The sequence below is a fragment of the Papio anubis genome, chromosome 9 (assembly GCF_008728515.1).
Source record: "Papio anubis isolate 15944 chromosome 9, Panubis1.0, whole genome shotgun sequence".
Taxonomy (NCBI): domain Eukaryota; kingdom Metazoa; phylum Chordata; class Mammalia; order Primates; family Cercopithecidae; genus Papio; species Papio anubis.
The window spans coordinates 102,935,958-102,959,204 of NC_044984.1; the positions used below are offsets into that span (position 1 = coordinate 102,935,958).

The 23,247-nt window shown below is 39.1% G+C and overlaps 1 protein-coding gene and 1 non-coding gene across 2 annotated transcripts in view; one reads left to right on the forward strand and one right to left on the reverse strand.

Moving 5' to 3' along the window:
- Positions 1-23,247, reverse strand: part of CORO1C (coronin 1C) — a 124,547-nt gene that overhangs the window by 18,872 nt on the left and 82,428 nt on the right. Inside the window, 1 exon segment of the mRNA XM_031650182.1 lies at positions 14,256-14,378. Coding sequence (XP_031506042.1) covers positions 14,256-14,378 — 123 coding nt within the window.
- LOC116269033 lies at positions 4,256-4,316 on the forward strand. Its single transcript, XR_004176353.1, has one exon. It is a non-coding gene; the product is annotated as a U7 small nuclear RNA (small nuclear RNA).

Below are 23,247 nucleotides of genomic sequence, written 5' to 3' on the forward strand. Positions count from 1 at the left end.
AATTTCCCCAAAGCCCCACCATCATTCAGCAAATTTTAAGCAAGGCAAGTGTGAACAAGCATAGAAGGAAAAGGATCCTCTGCGGAACAGACCTTGACCCAGGCCTCTTTCCCCTGTGGAGAATGTGGGCATCTGCTCTCCTCCAGCACTGCATGTCAGCTTTCATCCTGATATGCACTATTTTTGTTCAAGAATTTATGATTAGTGAAACAACTCCACATTGAACTTGACTATTTGAATATAAAGCAGGACTGACATTTTGAACAGAACACACAGAAAACAGTGACTATTAATTTGATCAAAGCATGAAGTCGACAGAAAAACAATTATGAAATGGGACTTTAGTGACTCAACAGGAAATGCATTTTGCAAGATGCACTGTGACCCCACTTAGAACTGACAGAGTGGTAATACCACCTTCGATCTCCAGATGGCACCCCAACCATGGCCTGCTGGGTTTCCTCGCAAGGACTGAAAACGCTTCTGTGTCTAACTCTGAGCACAGCCAGTGCATTCTCCAAATCACTAATGAGATGTGGAGTGATGGGACGCTTTGGTTATAATCAGCATTTCCAACCTTAAAATATGAGGGCAGAAGCAGAGCTCATAATGGGGACTCAACCTTTTCCTTTCTCTAGCTTCTCCCCATCATCTTTTCCTGGATTAAAAGAAAATTTTAATGATGAAGCAAAACATTTATTAATTTTTAAAATAAGGAAACTTTGTGTGTTCCTTCTTTACCTCACCTCCAGCTGGTTTAATGGTTCCCTCGGCTGGGTTTATGCACATAAGACAAGCACTTAACCCATTTTACTACCTTGGTTAACTCTTTCTTGTAACATGTTTAATGAGTTACAATAAATTTTCTTGTAACCCATCTAGTACTGGGTAACTAAATACAGGCCCTGCTCTTGAGAAGTTGATGGTCTAACAGAAAGCAGAGACTTCTATCAGACTGAAAATCAAAGACAACAAATCCAAGTGGTGTGATACAGAGGGTTAGAGAGTGAGCACCGGAGTCAGGCAGAGTCTGGTTCAAATCCTGCCTGGGCTACTTACTGTGATGATCCTGGCAAACATCACTGCATAGAGAAAACATTAGTACCTATGCCTGAGAAGTGTGCTAAGAGGTTTAAGGAATTAACCCTCAGCACAGAGCCAGACACACACATAGTGCCTCCAGAATGCAGAGACAGTACACAGCAGGGCTGAGATGATGGGCTCTGGCCAGACTGATGTGACTGAATTCCTGATTCAGTCACATATCAGTGGTGTGACCTTGGGGACATTCACCTAACCTTTCCAGGACTTAATATTGAACCTGCCCTCTGTGAGGCGATTTGAAGACTAACATGGTGACATGAAACTGACACATTTAGAAGAATGCCTGGCGTAAGGCAGACACTGGGTGTTAGTTGTTATTATTGCCTGTATATTCACTAGGAACCACACAGTGCAACCAGTGCTATGCTAGCATAAGCCAACCGCACTACTATGAAATAAGCTTCCTGCTAAGCAAGCTTGGTTCACCAAGGAGGGCTCCCTGAGGAGGTGACCTCTAAGGATGAACAAGACTTAGGTGAAAGTAGAGAAGAAAATAAGGAGAAATTGAATATCCAGTCTCAAAATAAAAAACACAGATGTGTAGAACAATTTTCTAAAAAGTGCATGCAGCATTTAAACAATGCCATAAAGAAGCTGGCTCAGGAGCTGCTAGGGAAAAAGCATCAGAGTGAAAAAGCTAATAATACTGTAAGCACAAGGACTGCAATGTGAGAAGAAAGTTGAGTGAAAAAGTCTCTGAAATGAAACGAGAAGACAATTGAATTCTTGCATCCACTGGTAAAGAGGGGATGGTGTTCTCTACAGTGGACTGTGGAAAGAGCTGGGGGCTTGGGGGCGGTCTGCAGGTCTTTCCACACCAGCATACACGTGCTCTGGCTGGCGCCCACAGGCCCTGCTCACAGGACTGTCATTATGTGGCTCTCTGCCCTCTTCAGGGTTGTCTGCTACTTCGGGTGATGGCTTGCAGGTTTGGACTGATGTTCCTGCAGCTCAGGGACAATAACAAACAGAAGCACCACTTGGTACATGTTTGGCCCTTTTGTATGTAATATGGGATGCTGGTCTGGGTGTCAGAAGACACAGGCTCCTGTCAGAGCTGGGACACTAATTGGTCATGTTAGCATTAAGGAGAAATTTCACTTCTGGGAGCCTGAATTTCCTTGATACTGGGGACAGCTGTGCTTACTCAGGGGTTACTAGAAGGGTTAAATGAGCTCAAACATTTTGCATGCCCCAAAACACTACCCTAATAGGAAATACTGCAATGAGGGAGAAGAGCATGGGGCTTTCTTTGGAGCTAGACAGATCTGGGTCTGGCTGGGCCTTTTATCAGCTGTGTGACCCTTGACAAAACTGTCACTCTCTGAGCCTGTTTCCTAAGTTGTAAAATAGGCCACGCTCATGGCTTACTGTGCTGATACGATAACTAAATATAATCATGCACATAAAGGCTTAGAATAGTGCATGGCAAAATAAAAAAAAAAAAGAGCCTACCATATTTTCATGATGACTTTTCTTGCTGTTTATATGACCACTATGACCTCATATATATTTCTAGGTCTGAACATCAGAATTTCTTAGAAGGAGTCTTGTCTTCAAATTAATTCAGCACTGTACCCAATTAATTAATACTAACTAATTTACACCCAAGATATCATATGTGTGAAAGCTCTGGTTTATACCTAGGCCAATTACCACAGTAACGACAGATCTGATCTCTGAGTAGGCTTAGCTTTTCTTTGTTCTATGGCTACAGACTGGTATTGTAATACCAACCAGCTTTCTCAAACCTGTATGCAGTGAGTGCAGAGGAGAACAGACATAAAACACCCAGAGTAGGCATCTCAGCACAGCAAAGAGTACAAGTTATCCCTACTCCCTCTCTTTTATTTTATTTTCTTAATTTAAATAATGCTGTGTGTTCCTAACATTTTCTATTTGGACAACACATTACTATGACAATGTTTTGTTTTGTTTTGTTTTTTTCATTTTTTTTTTTGTTTTGTTTGTTTGTTTGTTTGTTTGTTTTGAGACGGAGTCTTGCTCTGTCGCCCAGGCTGGATTGCAGTGGCCCGATCTCGGCTCACTGCAAGCTCCGCCTCCCGGGTTCACGCCATTCTCCTGCCTCAGCCTCCGGAGTAGCTGGGACTACAGGCGCCCGCCACCACGCCCGGCTAGTTTTTTGTATCTTTTAGTAGAGACGGGGTTTCATCGTGTTAGCCAGGATGGTCTCGATCGCCTGACCTCGTGATCCGCCCGTCTCGGCCTCCCAAAGTGCTGGGATTACAAGCTTGAGCCACCGCGCCTGGCCTTGTTTTGTTTTGAAAGGACAAAAATGAAATCAGAGGAGCTGCGGGGGCTCAGGTCTGTTGTCCTGGTGCATAAGGAGGCGAGGCTAGGCGTTCGAGGCCAGCCTGCGCAACATAGAAACCTCTCATCTATATAACCAAAAAAATGAAATCAGTTCCAAGGGCTCCTACATGAATAAGTGAATCCACCAGTAAAATCCCATTGTGGTTCTAGAAAAAAACAACTTTAAGAACATGTTCAGAACTACTGTATCATGGGCATCCTTTTCACATGTGAAAGCCTGGATATGGAAAAAGAACAACTCAAGAGAACAATCCCAACAAGAAAAAAGGAAAACTAAAACACTTGGGTTTCTCTCACGTACTCATTTTAAAGTACAATTAATTAATAGTTTTATTTTTCAAATACTGCTTTCCAGACACTGTTTCCCTATTTTAATCACCCATCATGAACTTGCTACTGTGCTAGGGCTAGAGTTACAGCCGTAAAAAGGGTTAGCCCCCAAAATACCCTATTTTTCTAATGCTAAGGAAACCAATTCCAAAGGGGAAATGAAGAAAAGACATGAGACAGGAAAAAGCTTAAAGATGTGGTTAGCAGCTGCAGAGCAGCACAGCGTCCCACAGACGCCCACAAAGGCCTGCATGTAGGGCATCAGGGCATTCCCAAATGAACCATGACGTGCAGAGCGGCACCGAGTTCGGGAAAACTAAGAACCGAGTGTTGGGTTCCGATCTGCCAGGGTTATAATATCCTCTGGCAAATGGCCCAGATGCAATCTGTACAAAATGGAATTAAGACAAAGCCCTCCCTGCTGAATGCCTGAGAGGAACCAAAACATCAACTTCCATTTTTATTTCAGGGTAAAAACTATATTAGAAAGCATTAAAGCTCTTTCAGAATTTGTCTAGCAGGTTTTCCAGTCTTTGTCAAATGCCTTCCCACCCGCCAAAAACAAACTATATTAGGAAAATTTATAATGGAAGCAAAAATGGATTAGATAGGGTATTTATTTTTGTTTATTTCTGCAGAAGAATAAATTGATTTGAGAGAAGGGGGGAAGCGTCCTTTAAACTTAAAAATTTGGACTATTACATAGCTGGAGACAATTAAGACTATCATTTTGCAAGATCTTTCCATCTCCCAGGCTCTGGAAGGAACAATTATGCAACCCCATTGTCCGAATTAGCCATTTTTTACATTTGTGTTTGATTATTACCCTGCAGATAAGGAACAATGTTGAATCAACATCATTCACTAAACTTAACTTGGCTGCTCTTTGTATTATTTAAAGCACTATTATTTTCTTGGAGCTAAAATTTCCCCAAGTAAAATACTTAGGTAGCCACAATCTTAAAACTCTCTTTGAGAAGATACTGCTGAAGAAAAGAACTCACAGAGCCAAAACTTTGCAAAAGGTAGGAGTGAAGTGTAGTTTCCAGGAGTAGGATTTACACAACTGCTGTGTGATAGTATAAAACGCTATTTCACAAAGTAGTACATGAAAGGTAAACTGTGTCAATATAATTTACTTTTAGGATGCAAGAAGCCCCGCCTAAACAATGGGGGGATGTATCTTAAGACTGGTATTCCCTCTCCTAAAACTGCAAAGTGGCTGTCACTAAATCAATGCCCACAAAATTAGCAAACCAACACTTCAATGCTTAGGACTTCATGGATTTATATACCATAAGTAATCCCAAAAGCAGTTTTTTAAAAATTACTTTTATTCTTTTATAGTTCATTTGATAAACTGGTTCCACTGTATTTTTCTACAAAATATCTATTAAAGGTACTCTTGCTGCTAGGAATCCACTATAGGTATACATCAAAATCCCCATTACAAAAAATAACAGCCCATTATACATTTACAGCTTCCTTTTGACTCTCTTGATAGGCATAATTATTACTATCATACCTCCATATTATATGTAAGGCAATCGGGGCTGAGAGTATTTAAGCAAAGCAACCTACAAATGCTCAGAGCTCCTACTCTCGGGCTCTCCTTGGTATCCTTCTTCTTCTAAAACTAAGCATTGTTATACTGTCTACTATTTGTAGCTCATGAGCTACTACCAATAGCCTAGGCTTGAGAAACTACACAGAGCTTTTCTGTTAAAAAAAAAAAAAAAAAAAAGGGCGGGGGCGGACGGCGGGTGTTGTCTGAAACCATTTGATCTATAGTACAGTGTTCTTTTACCTTCAGAAGAGCAAGGTGGAAAATAAGGTATTAAGAAGCAGGTAGGCTAAGAGAAGATCAAATATTTCTTTAAACTTTCATTTCAACTGCTAAGCTATACAAGCTTCAATTACTCCAATAATAACATGATATGGGGGATATTAAGTGATTAAAGGGTGATTTAAATATTAGTTCTATACTTAAAGACTTTTTTAAATTAGAAAGATTTATCCCAAAGCATTATTTAATTTACAAAATGTGCACTCCAGCAATGCCAGTAAAAGGGCAACATTGAGGATTCTGGGAGATGGCAGAATCTCAGTGGCAGCATTGTTTGGGGGGTTTTCCAAAGTCCCTCCATAAAAATACAGAGCTAGCAGAAAACAAAATAAAACAAAAATCCAGGGACAACATTTACACAAACTAGGTGATATCCCCAAAATTCAAGTGGGTGGGAGCAAACACCAACAGCCACACGACCTGCATGTGATCGGCCTCGGGTTTGTGTGGGAGGGGACAGCAAGGGGACACCTGACAGACCCGAGGGCAGCAGGCCGGTGTGAGATCAGCAGTAGAAACTGGGAAGGATTTTGCTTTTTCCAACAGAAGCTGGGCATAGGAGTACTGAATTTAAAAGGTCTGAAGAGGCAGGCACAATCTAGACCCCAGCACTCTCAAAATCACCCAGAGAGGGCTCCCTTCCAGATGGGCCCACAAAGCAGACACTCCAGGAAATGAAATCGAATTTCAGCAGGATAGAAATAAGAGGGATAAAAGCATAAGAGAGGCTACATAAAAGCCAGGCCAGGAAATCTCAGAAAGCAAGGCACCATGTTTCTGAACACTATCTGAAGATGTCAGAGAGGGAGCTCTGTGAAATTAGAGCAGCTCTCTGAACCAAGCCACCATCTAAAAAGCTTGGGAAAATTAAATCCACATAAAAATAAGCAAGAAAAAAAAAATCAAGGTTGAATTCCAAAATTACTGTCAGAACAAAAGAGAATAAGACACAGAATAACATCCCTTTAGACAATACAAAGATGCTAAAAAGACATGCTCAAAAGAGATAAAAACTACATTATAGTAATTCAAAATAAGAAAATAATATATAAAACATTATAAATAAGAACTTGAAAAACTCAAAAAATAAAGTGACAGAAATCAAGAAAAAAATTAGAAATAAATGAAGACAAACCAAGAAAGAACACAAGAGCAAATAAACACAACAAATAATGCCCCCAAAAGAAATAAAAGGAAAAGAGCAAAATAATAATAATAATAAAATCTAAAAAAGAAAAAACAAAAAAAAAGGTTTGGGGCCTAGCATGGTGGCTCACACGTGTAATCCCAACACTTTGGAAGGCCAAGCTGGGAGGAATGCTTGAGGCCACAAGTTAGAGGCCAGCTTGGACAACACTGTGAGAAACCTCGTCTCTACAAAAAAATAGAAAATCAGCTGGACATGGTGGTAAATGCCTGTGGTTGCAGCTACTCAGCAGGTTGAAGTGGGAGGACTGCTTGAGCCCAGGAGGTCAAGGCATGATCCTGCCACTGTACTCCAGCCTGGGTGACAGAGCAAGACCTTGTCTCGAAAAAAGAAAGAAAAGGAGGGAAGGGAAGGGGAGGGAAGAAAAAGAAAAGAGGTTTGAAGAGAAACTGACAACTACTAAAGAGAAGTAAAGAAGACAAAGCATACGGATAACAAGAGCCTCTGATAAAGAAAACCAAAGCAAGGGAACGGAAATTAAAAAAAAAAAAAAAAAACATTAAAAACTGTAATTCAAGAAAAAAAAAGATGGGAAACTATATATTGAAAGAGCATACCATAGTATCTAGAGATACCAACTCAGAATGACCAATAATCTTCTAGTAAAATTAACTATATTTGAAGAAGAAAAATCTTACGAACATTTAGGCAAAAAGAGCATATGATTTACAAGGGAAAGGAAATTAGATTATAATCTGACTTTGACAGCAACACCTATGCCAAAAGAAAATGGAATAAGGTATTTAGATACTCAAGGAAAAACTGTGAGTCAATAATTTTATTTATTTATTTAGAAACAGGATCGGTCTCACTCTGTTAACCAGGCTGTAGTGCAGTGGCACGATCACGGCTCAATGCAGCCTTGATCTTCCAAGGCCCAAGAGGTCCTCCCACCTGACTCCCAAGTAGCTGGGACCACAGGGACTCACCACCACACCCAGCTAATTTTTTATTTTTTGTAGAGACGGGGTTTCACCATGTTGCCCAGGCTGGTCTTGAACTCCTGGGCTCAAAAAGTCCACTTGCCTCGGCCTCCCAAACTGCTGGAATTACAGGTGTGAGGCACTGTCCCTGCCCAATAATTTTATATTCAGAAAAACTCACTTTCAAGTAAAAAGATCACAGATAAGTTATTATCAGTATACAAGAATTCAGAGAATATTGTTCCCATGACCCCTTCTTAAGGAATCCACCCAAGAACAAGCTTCAGATGATCCAAATGCCTGGTGCGAGATTGACACAATGATTGATGGAGTGCACTTCAATGTAGTTACTCACAGAACCAAGAGAGGAGAGACTGTTGAATGTAACAGCGATGTGGTCTTGAAAATACAGAATACATCATTTTTAAACGGAGGGAGAATAGACATAGCATGGGTTTTAAAAAGTTGTTTCATTTTTTAACTAATTGTTTAGTTTTTTAACAATTTTCAGTAATCATACTACAGTGGTGGTATTAGTATTTTCACTCTGAGACTACTATATGTATAATGTGATAAGACAAATGAGGTAGATAAGGATACTCTAATTCTCCTTCTGTATCCCTAAGATCCTGCATTCTGTATGTGGAAGAAAGGAGATGGAGATGTGATTAATATTAATTAAAGAGGTTAGGTAAATACAGGCATACCTCATTTTATTGCACTTCACAGATGATGTGGTGGTGTTTTTGTTTTTTTTTTAAACAAATTGAAGTTTCGTATCAGCCCTAAGGCAAGTCTATCCGCACCCTTTTTCCAACAGCATGTGTTCACTGTCTCTGTGTCCCATTTTGGTAATTCTTGCAGCATTTCAAACTTTTTTGTTATTACTGTATGTGTTACAGTGATAAGTGATCTCTGGTGTTACTACTGTAATTGTTTTGGGGGCACTACAAACTGCACCCATATAAGGCAGTGAACTTAATCGATAAACGCTGTGTGTTTTCTCACTGCTCCACCACCTGCTCTCCCTGTATCCCTGTCTCTTCCTCTCCTTGGGCCTCCCTATTACCTGAGACATAACAACATTGAAATTAGGCCAACTAATAACCCTAAATGACCTTTAAGTGTTTCAGTGAAAGGAAGAGTTGCACATTTCCCACTTTAAATCAAAAATTAGAAATCATTAAGCTTAGTGAGGAAGCCATGTCGAAAGCTGAAACAGGCTAAAAGCTAAGCGCCTCTTAAGCCAGTTAGCCAAGCTGTGAATGCAAAAGAAAAGTTCAGGAAATTAAAAGTGCTACTCCAGTGAACACATGAATGATAAAAAAGCAAAAACAGCCTTTGTTTTAGTGGTCTGGATAGAAATACAAACCAGCCACAAGATTCCCTTAAGCCAAAGCCTAATCCAGAGCAAAGTCCTAACTCTCTTCAATTCTATGGAGGCTGACAGAGGTGAGGAAGCTGCAGAAGAAAAGTTGGAAACTAGCAGAGGTTGGTTCACGAGGTTAAGGAAAGATGCCATATCCATTATATAAAAGTACAAGGGAAAGCAGCAAGTGCTGATGGAGAAGCTGCAGCAAGTTATCCAGAAGATCTGGCTAAGATCATTGATGAAGGTGGCTACATTAAACAACACATTTTCAATGTAGATGAAACAGCCTTCTACTGAAAGAAGATGCCACCGAGAACTTTCATGGCTAGAGAGGAGAAGTCAATGCCTGGCTTCAAAGCTTCAAAAGATGAGCTGCCTGTCTTGTTACAGGCTGATGCAGCTGGCGACTTTAAGTTGATGCCAATGCTCATTTACCGCACCAAAAATCCTATGGCCCTTAAGAATTATGCTAAATCTACTCTGTCTGTGTTCTAGAAATGGAAAAACAAAGCATGAATGACAGCACATCTGTTTACTGCATGGTTTACTGAATATTTTAAGTCCACCATTGAGAACTACCGATCAGGAAAAAAAAAGATTCCTTAAAAATATTACTGCTCATCAACAATGCACCTTATCACCCAAGACCTCTGATGAAAATGTACAAGGAGACTAACGTTGTTTTCACCTGCTAACATCAATTCTGCAGCCCTTGGAACAAGGAATCATTTTGACTTTCAAGTCTTTTTTTTTTTTTTTGTCTTGCTTTGTCACCCAGGCTGGAGTGCAGTGGTACGATCTCCACTCACTGCAAGCTCCGCTTCCCGGGTTCACACCATTCTCCTGCCTCAGCCTCCCGTGTAGCTGGGACTACAGGCGCCCGCCACCACGCCCGGTTCATTTTTTAAATGAATTTTTAGTAGAGACGGGGTTTCACCGTGTTAGCCAGGATGGTCTCGATCTCCTGATCTCGTGATCCGCCCGTTTCGGCCTCCCAAAGTGCTGGGATTACAGGCGTGAGCCACCGCGCCCGGCCAAGTCTTCTTATTTAAGAAATACATTTCATAAGGCTACAGCTACCACTGATAGTGATTCCCCTGATGGACCTGGGCAAAGTGAATTAAAAACCTTCTGGGCCGGGTGCAGTGGCTCACGCCTGTAATCCCAGCACTTTGGGAGGCCAAGGCGGGCGGATCACGAGATCAGGAGATGGAGATCATCCTGGCTAACACGGTGAAACCCCGTCTCTACTAAAAATACAAAAAATTAGCTGGGCATGGTGGCAGGCGCCTGTAGTCCCAGCTACTCGGGAGGCTGAGGCAGGAGAATCGCTTGAACCTGGGAGGCGGAGGTTGCAGTGAGCCAAGATCGTACCACTGCACTCCAGCCTGGGTGACAGAGCAAGACTCCGTCTCAAAAAAAAAAAAAAACAACCTAGAAAGGATTAACCATTTTAGGTGACATTAAGAAAATTCATGATTCATGGAAGGAGTTCAAAATATCAACATTTGAGGAGTTCAAGACTTTGGTGGAAGAAGTAACTGTAGATATGGTGGAAATACAGAAGTAGAGAATAAAAAGTGGAGCCTGAAGATGTGAGTGAATTGCTGCAATCTAATGATAAAATTTGAACAGATGAGGCGTTGTTCCTTATGGAAAAGCAAATAAAACAGTTTCCTGAGATGGAATGTACTCCTGGTAATGATGCTGTGAACACTGTTGAAATGACAACAAAACATTTAGAATATTACCTACATAAACTTAGTTGATAAGGCAGCAAAAGGGTTTGAGAGGACTGACTCCAATTTTGAAAGAAGCTCTACGGTGGGTAAAATGCTGTCAAACAGCATTACATGCTACAGAGGAAGATTTCATGAGAGGCCAAGTCAATCAATATGACAAACTTTATTGTCATTGCCTCATCCAGCCCAACCTTCAGCAACCACCACCCTCATCAGTCAGCAGCCATCAGAATGGAGGGGAAACCCTCCACAACAAAAAGATTACACTCTCTTTGGTAATACAGTATTTTAAAATTAATTACACACACACACACACACATTTTTTTTTTGGACATAATGCTACTGCATACTTAAGAGATATAATTCTCCCTTAAAATAAACCAGGACGTCTGAAAGAAATGGCTTGGGCAGGGATGTCCAAAGTGAACCTGAAACACCTCAGCATATCACACAGCAAGGAATCTATCTATCAAAGACTACAAGGGTCATTTCAAAAGGACTCAGAAATCCTGAAGAGGTTTCCACTGGAAAAGGCGAGAAAGTCAGCTTTGAGATAAGAATTATAATGGATTGAACCCATCAAATATATTCAAATCCATAATTTCAAAATGAAAGGAAAGGGGGGAAAAAACCCTCGTTTGTCACGTTCTGAGGATGACAGACAATCAATTCATTATCTTGAGAACTGGGTAAATAAAAGGAAAGAATCAAGCACTTATCCTGCTTTCCTAAATGAACTATACTATTTGGTAACTAAATAGTATGCAAGTCAGGGCATCATCTTATAAAATTTTACCAGCTAAAAATTGAAAACAAAATGACAGAATTTACTGTCACCATATTGCGACCCCTAGTGAATGACTGGATATAGGCACAGAATGCACGAATCGAAAAAGAATGAAACCCAGACATCGTGACATCATGTGCTTCCTAGCGTATGGAAGAACATAACGGGAACAATACAGTCTTGCCAAAAGGACAGAACCTGAATCTGACCGCACTTCAGGTTCCAGCTGCCAATCTGCAGGAAATTCAGAGGACAGAGGAGTACGTTCCACTGCAACATGAGGATACAATCAGCAAAATCCAGATGGCTGAAAAGCACAGGTCAAACGTCAGGGCTTTTGCGTAGATACATTGTAGGAAAAAGAAAATGATGAAGAAAGAATCTTCAGATTAAGACTTAAAGTTTTTAAAACTGGCAAGACCAGTCTATAGAGTCTAGAGGTATACACTTGAGGGATTACTACTACAAAGAAAGGCAAGGAAATGAGTATTACAAAAGTCAGGAGAGTGGTTACTTTGAGAGGGAGGAGGGGTGTTGGACTGGGATGGGGCACATGGAGAAGTCCGAGGAGGTTGGGAAAGTTCTACTTTTTGACATGGAAGGTGGTTACATGGTGTTCGCTATGTCATAAATCACTTAACTCCCTGAATTCACTTTTTCACTTAACTATTTGGTGTGTTTTTCTGTTTTATAATACACACTTTTTTTTTTTTTAAAGGATAACGTTATCCTTTTTTTTTTTTAAAGGATAATGCTAGAGACAGGGAGAGCCAGAGGATGGATCAAACCTGCTTCTTCAAAAGAGGTTCAGACTCTCCGTTTAAGATTCTGGCATCCAAGTCGGGCGCGATGGCTCGTGCCTGAAATCCCAGCACTTTGGGAGGCTGAGGCGGGTGGATCACTTGAGGTCAGGAGTTCAAGACCAGCCTGGCCAACATGGTGAAACTCCGTTTCTACTAAAAACATAAAAATTAGCTGGGCGTGGTGGCGCAGGCCTGTAATCCCAGCTACTCGGGAGGCTGAGGCAGGAGAATCGCTTGAACCTGGGAGGTAGAGGTTGCAGTGAGCTGAGATCATGCCATTGCACTCCAACCTGGGGGACAAAGTGAGACTCCATCTCAAAAAAAAAAAAAAAAAAAAAAAAAATTCTGGCATCAGGTCTAAATAATATTCCTTTCTCTTAGCAAAATGTGTCCATGGCCATTAAAATGATCAATTTAGCAAGGCACATTAAACAGAACAATTCCCTTTCACAGCAGCATATTTCCTTAATATGCTTTAGCTGCCAAAATTATGAGATCACAGGAGGAGACATTCCCAGCCAAAAGCCCATGAGGAAAAGCGGGTAAATGTTTAAATGACACAGTTCAGGAATTAATTTGTGTTTATGTAAAATAATTTTAATTAATAAAGCTTTCCAAACAATGTTTCAGTCTACAGCCAACAGAGAGGAAAATAAAAGTAGCATAGTTCTCCAAGCTGTCTACCTGACATGTGCGAGACTGCTTACCAAATTAATTAGAGACCATCTTCCCTTATTTCAGGGGCAGCAGTACTCCCATCTGTGCTTATGCCTAACCTTTTCAACCTATTTTGGGCTAGCATTAAAAACTGACCCAAACCAATAATCACATTTTAAAGTTAAAAATCATAACCAAGAACAAGAAATCATATTAAAAAGTACTCCAAAGCCTTGTTTCACACATAACCTACTTTTGGAAACTAAAGGAGGGAATGTGAAGTGCTTAATTCACCTTTCACGTTTTTTGTTTGTTTGTATATCTTTATGAAAAGGACTTTCTTAACCAGGGTCCACTGGACAGAACACAATTTCTGCTGTTAGCTTGGAAATAAGCAATTGCAAAAACTGTCTTTTACCACCTGTGACATATCCCATTTCATCTGCATAACTTTGGCATCTTACGTCACTGTCTTGTACAGTCTGTGCCAGCAGTTTTTTCTCTTCTTTTGGGGCGAGGGGAAATTCATGTGGTCAAATGGCATTACAGAATTACTGAAAAGTCATTTTACTTTCCCTAAAATCTTCCGACAGAGAAGATGTCAACTGTCAATAAGCACATACACAAATACACTCACAGAAAAGACTGTAATCCCAGCACTTTGGGAGGCCGAGGTAGGCGGATCACTTGAGGTCAGGAGTTCGAGACCGGCCTGGCCGACATGGTGAAACCTCATCTCTATTAAAAATACAAAAATTAGCCAGGTGTGGCAGCGGATGCCTGTAATCCCAGTTACTCAGGAGTCTGAGGCAGAAGAATCACTGGAACCTGGGAGGTGGAGGTTACAGTGAGCTGAGATCATGACACTGCACTCCAGCCTGGGTGACAGAGTGAGACCCCATCTCAAAAAAAAAAAAAAAAAAAAAAAAGACACTGCAGTACAACCTTTTGATTTAAGGGCTTGTTGAAAGGATTATCTGTAATTAAACTTAAATGTAGTAAATTCTTGTAAAATCCAACAGACAGTCAAAACTGCTATAACTTTCTGCTTTTCAAGCCTCTATACATACACACACATTCACACACATGCTTTTGAAAGCAGTAGGTGAGTCCCATTGGCCTGCGTGCATGCAACACCCTGGGAGCTTACCATGACCGTGCAGTCCTCTGAACCGCTGGCAATGACCTGATCGTTATGTGGGCACCAGTCTATGTCCAGCACTGGTCCTGTGTGGCCACATACTGTAGGGTAGGATTTGTCAATTCGACCAGTCTGAAAGAAGAGAGAAACAAACCTATTACGTAACATCAACACTACAGAGGTTATACATTTTCTTAGGCCCATTTCTCCTGTATTACCTCCACCCAAAACTCTCAATTGTCTAGATATGATGACATCGTATAGTAAATATCAACTTTCACTTCTAGAAAAAGCCACTACCAAGGACACGCCATCAAATTACAAGAATCCAAATCCCTAGAACCAAAAAGATGTAATCAACTGCACTAGCAGACATAGCAAAAGAGAATATGAAAGTCTTTTTACCAAAATACAATTCTAAATAACCAAATTGTAAATTAAAAGGATGTTCCACCATGGCTTTTAAAAAAATCCCTAAACCTTGGTATTATTCAAAATGTGAAATATAACTTTTAATACAATAAGACAATATCCTCAAATATATAAATTACCAGTTCTGGAAATGAATGGCACTATGAAAATTTAAAGGCTGGGTGCGGTGGCTCACGCCTATAATCCCAGCACTTTGGGAGGCTGAGGCAGGTGGATCAGCAGGTCAGGAGATTGAGACTATCCTGGCCAACATGGTGAAACCCCGACTAAAAATACAAAAATTAGCCGGGCATGGTGGTGAGCGCCTATAGTCTCAGCTACTCAGGAGGCTGAGGCAGGAGAATCGCTTGAACCCGGGAGGCGGAGGTTGCAGTGAGCTGAGATCGCACCACTGCACTCCAGCCTAGTGACACAGTGAGACTCTGTCTTAAAAAAAAAAAAAAAAAAAAAAAAGAAAAAAGAAAAGAAAATTTTAAAAGTTAAAGTTAAAAAAAAAAAAAGCTTTAGCTATCACTTAGGGTCTAAAGAGCCTACTACATTTTAATGTCTCAGTCTCTCTGCTATCTTCAATCAACAGAAATGCCAGCCAGCCAGTCTAGTTAACACCAACTTAGACCTCACCCATCAGCCAGTTCCACATCTGATTAAGACTAAAATGCTTAATGTTGGTCATAAATAGCTGCCACGATTTGTTCATGTCACACATTTGAATCTAGCAAACCAACCAGGGTTATCAGACCAATTTTGTGTCAACTAAGACAACTGCTGTTGTTAACAACGGGTGCATGAAAGTGGTTTCCTTTTTAAAACAGCTTAATGCCAGTCCATGCTGAAGCTGTGTATGCTGTAAGAGCAGGTGCACAGAAAGGAATCACTGCAACGTATGGCTGAATCTATTTTTTGTTGTTTTTGCCCTTATATGGCAAATCATCCCAACACTGGGGCGGGCTTCTTAGCAATTTTTCAAGAACATAAATTTCTATGATTTCTCCAATTTAACTTGACTGTGCAAATCTCCAGAGAAGCAGAACGCTAACATGTAAAGACCACAGGCTCTGGAATCAGACAGGTAAGGGTTCAAATCCATGCTCTACTGATTAAACAGCAGGTGATTTTAGACAAGTCATGTAATCTCTCTAAACTTCAGCTCATTTGTCATCTGTAAAATAGTTAACAATGATACTTAACTCCTGCAATTATTGTAAGGATTAAATGAGAGAACCCTTTTAGATAAATCACAATTCAGTATTACAATTATCTGTAAAATATGTAAAAAATTTAACCACAGTATTTGGAATAAAATATTCAATAAAAGCTGTCACATTATTAGTTCTTCTAGTACAATAATTTACTCCATCATTAAGAATTATCAAATATGTGTTGTGAACCTTTATGGACCAGACATTGTGTTGAGTGCTGGAGATACAGACGTTAACAAGGCAGTCCTGTCCTGGCTACCACATGGAGTCCAGTGAGAGGAGACATTTAAACAGCCAATTACGGTGCCACATAGGAACATAGAAGGAGGACATTCAAGCAGGTTTGTGGGGTCACCGTCTCTGGAGAGGTTTTCTTCTGGGAAAGGTAAGTTCCAAGTTGAGACCTGAAGATGGCCCTGTTTACAGACCTAAGGCCTAGGTTTCTTCATGTTCCTCCACTTTCCCTTGCAACCCAGTTTGGATCTCCCAAAATGCATCACCAAAAAAGGACTTCAACAAAGGAATTTCCAATGAACACCATATCATATAGAATCTGGGTGTCATAGGAAGGAGCCACACGATTCATTTACAGGCAGCAAAGCATAAATGGTTGAGAACCAGACTGCCCAGAGTGTAGTCATGGTTCTGCCATCTTCCAGCTGTGAAGTCCTAGCCAAATTACTCCATTCCTCAACCTCAGTTCCTCATCTATAAAACTAGAATGTTTAACAAATTTATTCCTTAAGAGCTGATGTGAGGACTAAATGAGACAATCAAGGTAAAGAACTTGGTACTGTCCCAGCACTTGAAGTACTCAATAAACATTACCCAAAATTTAACAAATGCTGGAATCTACTCTACCACATTTCTGATGGTGTCTCTCCTTAAAGAACGACCAGCTACTAAGTCTAAGCCACACGGTTTTGCTTATCTTATTGCATTCTCACAAAAATCATGCAGGTAAGATGCAGATTTCATTTGTACTCCTTGATATTAAATTGCTCAAGCTGATGGTACTGGGATCACAGGTGTTCATCCTATTTTACATAATTAGTTAATAATGTTATATAATTATCAAACTATAGATATAGTAACTGTTTTGAATGTGTGCTCTCTTTCTCCTTCCTTCCTTGTCTCTCTCTCTCTCTTGTTCTTGTCTCATGTTGCCTAGGCTGGAATGCAGTGGCCATTCACAGGCACGATCATAGCTCACTGCAGCCTTGAACTGCTGGCATCAAGTGATCCTCCTGCCTCAGACTCCTACATAGCTGGAACCATAGTTGTGTGTCACCATGTGTGGCTTGAATGTGTGATATTTCATAATTTAAAACATCCTAAGGCTGGAAGCTCAAAATGAAGTTTGACACACATTTAAATAGACATACCAAAAGCAGAGAATTAAAAGAATGGAACACAGGCAAAAATTAAAGAGATAATGGCTACGAATTTTTCAGGTTCAATTAAATGCATAAGTCTTTAGATTTAAGAGGCACGAATCCTACCTAGGGCAGTATAAGTGAAAACAAATTCTTATCTATTCATATCCTAGTGCAATTTAGAACACCTAGAACAAAGAGAAGATCCCAGAAGCAACAACAGAGAAAGGACAGATGACCTACTGACAAGAGTAATTTGACTGTGAGCAGACTTCTCAGAAGCAATCAGAGAAACAAAGAAATGGAAAGTATCTTGGAAATGCTAAGAAAAACAACCACCCTTGTATTCCATACCCAGAAAAACTATCATTCAAGAATGATGACAAGAAAAAAGCAAACAAAAGACATTGTAGACAAAAAGAGACAGAATTTACCATGGGTAAACTCTTGTTCAAAAAATTAAATTCTCAGACTTGTCTCAAAGAATTGCTATATTAATTTCAAAGAATTAAGTTCAAGGACTCATTTCAGGAAAAGAAAGTAAAGTATAAAAACTGACTGGTATAGCAAAACAATGGTGAGCAAATAAATAAATAAAGCAAATACAAACAGGTACTATGTAAAACAGTACTAATAATACCTACTTGGAGTACAGATTTTAAAAAGACAGAAATAAAATATTAGACAACAATACCATTTAAGGTAAAAGGCATATGATCGGACTTTAAAATTGACTAATTTTAGACTTTAAGTAAAGATGTCCAAATGAAGAGTAAATACTGAAAGGAAAGACAGAATGTATAATTTCTGGTGGAGGTGTACTAGAATAGCTAGAACTTAAAAACCGGCTCAATCCAATAGAAAGAGAAAATAAAAAGAAAAAAAGGACCAAAGAAAGTATGAATGCAACTCATGAAAAGCACAGACAAATTTTTTAAGAAAAAAAAGCATGAAAACTAGAAAGCACAAAGATGGTGGAAACAAAACCAGCTATAAATCATGATTTGTAGTAAATGCAAGATTAAGTTCACTAGATAAAAGACAAGGCCTCTCAGATTAGATTATAAATCCAGCTACAAAACATATTTTTAAAAAATAATGGCACCAAAAGGCAAATAAAGGAGGGGGACATATTAAAAAGTATACCTGGTAGTTAATACCAGAACAAATAGACTTTAAGGTGAAATGTGCTATTAGAGATTAATATCACTACCTGACATCTAAAGAAACAATTCACTGGAAAGTTATATTGCCACTATAAAGTGTAATTAATCTAACCACACAATTTCAAAATAATTAAGGCAAATGTTGACAGAACTCGAAGAAGAAAATGACAAAGTCGTAATCTTAAGAGATTTCAACAAAGATTTAAGAAATTAAACAGACAAAATTAATATGAATACAGAAGATTTTATAAAAATTAACAAGTTTGATCTAATGAATATATATAACCTTGTACCTAACATTTAAAAATACACTTTTTTCAAACACACATTAAACATTTATTTTTTTTAAATTATCAATTAGGAGACCATGAAGCAAATCTCAAAAAATACCAAGGAGTCAATAGCATGTAGAGCATGTTCTGAGTATAATGCAATACAATTAAAAATTAATAGAAAAATAAACCAAAAATCTCCAGTACCTTTGAAAATATTTTAATTTACTAAATAATTCAGTTTTATAAAAATCATAATGGATAACAAAGTTAAAACTGAGCAATACACAATATATCCAAATGTGCAAGACACAACTAAAACAGATCTTAGTGAAAAATGGACAGTCTTAAATGCATATAGTAGAAAAGACCGAAAATTAATGCATTGAGTTGCTATCTTGAGAAGTTAGAAAATGAACAGAGTACATCCAAAGAATGTAAAATTATTAGAAAATACACCGAGCACAGTGGCTCATGCCTGTAATCACAGCATTCTGGGAGGCCGAGGCGGGCAGATCACGAGGTCAGGAGTTCAGGACCAGCCTGGCCAACATAATGAAACCCTGTCTCTACTAAAAATACAAAAAATTAGCCAGGCGTGGTGGGGGGCACCTGTAATCCCAGCTACTCAGGAGGCTGAGGCAAGAGAATTGCTTGAAACTGGGAGGCAGAGGTTGCAGTGAGCTGAGATCGCGCCATTGCACTCCAGCCCAGGCAACAGTGCAAGACTCTGTCTCAAAAAAAAAAAAAAAAAAGTAAGAAAAGAAATCAGTGGAAAAAAACTAAATAACACAATCAACTAAACTGGATAGATCAGGAAAAGAGATAAGGCACAAATGAATACCAATAATTTTAAAAGGGACATAACTTACAAATAAAGTAGAAATGTACAGAGTATGAAAATACTAGGAATAACATTTGACTATATATAAATTTGAATACTCTAGATGAAATACACAATCTCACAGAAGTAAAAGTAACATCAAAACATATTTAAGAATAAATAAATGTAAATTAGATCTATAACCATAAAAGATCAGTAGTATCACTCTACCCATCACCAACCCCTAATAAATCAATCAATCACCAAACACCAAAAAACACTAGGCCCAGATGGTTTTACAGGTGAGTGTCACCAAATATTCAAGGAAGATATCATTTCAAACAAACCTTTCCAGAGAATAGAAAAAAGTAAAGTGCCCCTGAATTCATCATATAAGGAACGTAACACCTTGACACAACGGGCAGTACAAGGGAGAAAAATTGAAGCGTATATGACATAAATATTGATGCAAAGCTCCTCACAAACAGCAGCAACAAAAGGAAACCAAATTCAGCAGTGTGAGTTGTTCTTTAAAAATGTAAATGAACAGACAAGTTACAAAGTGCTAGAAGAGGTATGCAACATACATACCCAACAAAATCAACAACCAAACAGAATGATGGGCAAATTACATGAGCAGAGAACTCATAGGGAAGAAAACCTGAAGAGGCAATAGATGTGTGAAAAGACACTTCAATCTCACTGATAGAGAACTACAAATTAAAACAACAAGGTGACATTTTATACTCATCAAAACTGGTAAACATTTAAAAGTCTAAATACATGTGCTGACAAAGATGTCAGGAAAGAGGAACTCATAAACTCCTTACAGAATACCTTGTTACAATTCCTTTCAAGAGCAATTTGGTAACAGAGGTGAGGATGTCCAGCCCAGCAATGCCACTCCTAGGTGGTCCGGGTGAGAGAGATGCTCCCATATTTTGTACAAGAGGAATATTTATTGCCACATTGTTGGAAATAGTTGCAAAATAGAAGCAATTTCACTGTCCTTCAGTACGGGAATAAATATTTACATAAAAGTTTAAGACACATGAAATAAAAGTATATGCTACAGATAAACATACATGTAATAAAAATATGATACATATTTGAAGAAAAGATTACCTCTGGGGAAGGAGAAAATAAATGGGAATGGTATTTTACCTGTATCTGTTTTGCTTTACTTTTTTCAAAAAGGGGAAATATGCAACAAATATGGGAAAATATTAACATCTGTTTAATCTGGTGAGTACATGTGTGCCCTTTATCTTATTTGATACATTTTTTATTTTGAAAAAAGAATTTAAAATATAATAAAGTTAAGAAATACATCAATGCATTGTTACTAACTTTGCATTACAAAATTTTTTTTACTCCCAAGGAAAAAAGCTTTTCTACCTGAGTTGTTTTGTTTTACATCAGGGTCTTTGATTGCTAGGCTCTGCTCAGGAAACCACATTTGGCATCCTTGATGGCCAAGTATAGTACTGAGCTCTGAACTTCCAAGAACACCAAATGATTTTTTCCAATCTGGGCTAAGAAGAGCTTTTGTTCAAACATAAAACAATTTTGAGGGGAATCTGGAAGCACTAGTACTAGTTGTTCTTAATTACATACTAAGAAGCTTCTTACTAAATGGCTTCTTTTTTGAAGTTAAAATTAAATAACCCTGGCTAAAAGTTAATAGCTATTCACCAGTATTCTTCAGTCAAGATATTTGACAATAATAATAAGCATTACTGCCATTTCCAGCTCAGCCCCAATAAATCTACAGCCTGAAAGTACCAGGGCTCAATATTTTTCTCTGGAACCTGAATGTCACTGAAAGAGCAACTGCCACCTATTTCCATCCTTTCTATCAAAACAAATAACAATGGCTAACACTTTTTAAGTACTTAAATTACATGCTAGGAACTGTCTCAAGACCTTGATAACTTGTCCCCTCATGACAACCTTTAAGATGTGGGAACTTTATTACCTTTCTTTTTTTTTTTTTTTTTTAGACGGAGTCTCGCTCTGTGGCCCAGGCTGGAGTGCAGCAGCGTGATCTCAGCTCACTGCAAGCTCCGCCTCCCGGGTTTCCGCCATTCTCCTGCCTCGGCCTCCCGAGTAGCTGGGACTACAGGCACCCGCCACCTCGCCCGGCTAGTTTTTTTGTATTTTTTAGTTTACTTTCTAAATAAAGAAACTGAGGCACAGAGAAAGTCAAGAAGCAAAGATCTAAAATATCACTGACCAGCCATACTAGATTTGATAGGGAAAAGAAAATTTCCACTATGTCATGGGTTGTAAGAAAAGGCACACAAGTAATGTTTAAAATTATTGGCAACTGGCCATCAGAAACAGAGTTAATAAAAAATGATATTCTACAAGCAGCTGCTTCCTCTGGTTGTGATGTCACCATAAATCCTTAAAACAGAGGAAGTAGTATTCCACTGTAGCACAAGAGAAAAGCAATTGACTAAATATCTGTAAATATGTGAAGAGAGTATGGGGGTAGATGGCATTTTAAAGGTACACTGATTATTTGGCATGCTGGATGTTCACAAACACACAGTCAAGTATCAGCTATCCTGCTTTCAAGGGCTTATACCTCCAAATATCTTCTTACTCATAATCAGATCAAAACAAAAGCACAACAACATATTTCACCAAATCAGTATATGTTATTAAAAATGCAAAGCTGGCCACTTACAAACTGCTGAGGGCTCCAGTTCATGGAGATTAAAGGAAACCATACTAATAACGGACTTATATGGTAAAGACGAGGAAACATCATTCTGAAGACATTTTGCACTAGAACACCATTCTCATTCGTCCGCACGACACTCATTTATCATGTAGTGAATAAACCAAAGAATCCATGTATAATTAGCTAGATTGAGAGGGGCCATTCAGAAAGACATCCACTACATGTCATGGTGACAGCACAGCTTACCTGAACCTGTAAGCAGCAAATTTAAATGAATGCAGAGGCTGAAAGGAAGATGTACAAGAATTAAAGCCAGCTCTTAGATATCTTTTCAAACTAAAAAATGACTTATTTAAGAACCTCCCACCAATCTTCCAAGGCTTAGAGACAGAAAAACTTCACTTTACTAACATATCAGTCCACTATTTCATTAGGCATAAATCACCTCTGTTGCTTAATCTAGAATATTACTACTTTTCTGGCATGGAATTGAAGTAGTTTAGCTGAAAATGTAATAGCCATTTAGACTCTTTGCTTTAAATAAATATTGATTCACTGATTACTTACTCTTCTCAATCACATGCCATAGGATAGCTTTTATTGTATCTCTCTAGCTAAAACTCCAAATGATTGGGATTACTAGCATGTCAACCCAACAAGTGGCAAAAATGGCCAGCACCAAGTTTCCCAAAGGCTCTGGCCCAGAGCCAGTTCATAAACTCGTGGGACATTGGTGAAACAGGTCAGGACACTGGCCTGCAGACATTATTATCTGAAAGATCCAGTACAGCCTGCCCAGAGCCAAGCAACATGAGCTGAAAGGAAAATTCAGCTTCCAAAGCGTGTATACAGCTGGCACAAGGGAGAGGTGTAATGGCACAATTTCCACGTGGCTGGCCAGAGCTGAGGGTGATGTCTTTCAGCTTGTTCCAGCCAGCAACCTTCACCATGGCAGAAACCGTCCCAGATACAAGCACTATCATTTGCTTTGGGGAAAACACTTAAAAATCTTGAAGTAGCTAAAACACAGCCGACTTCCTG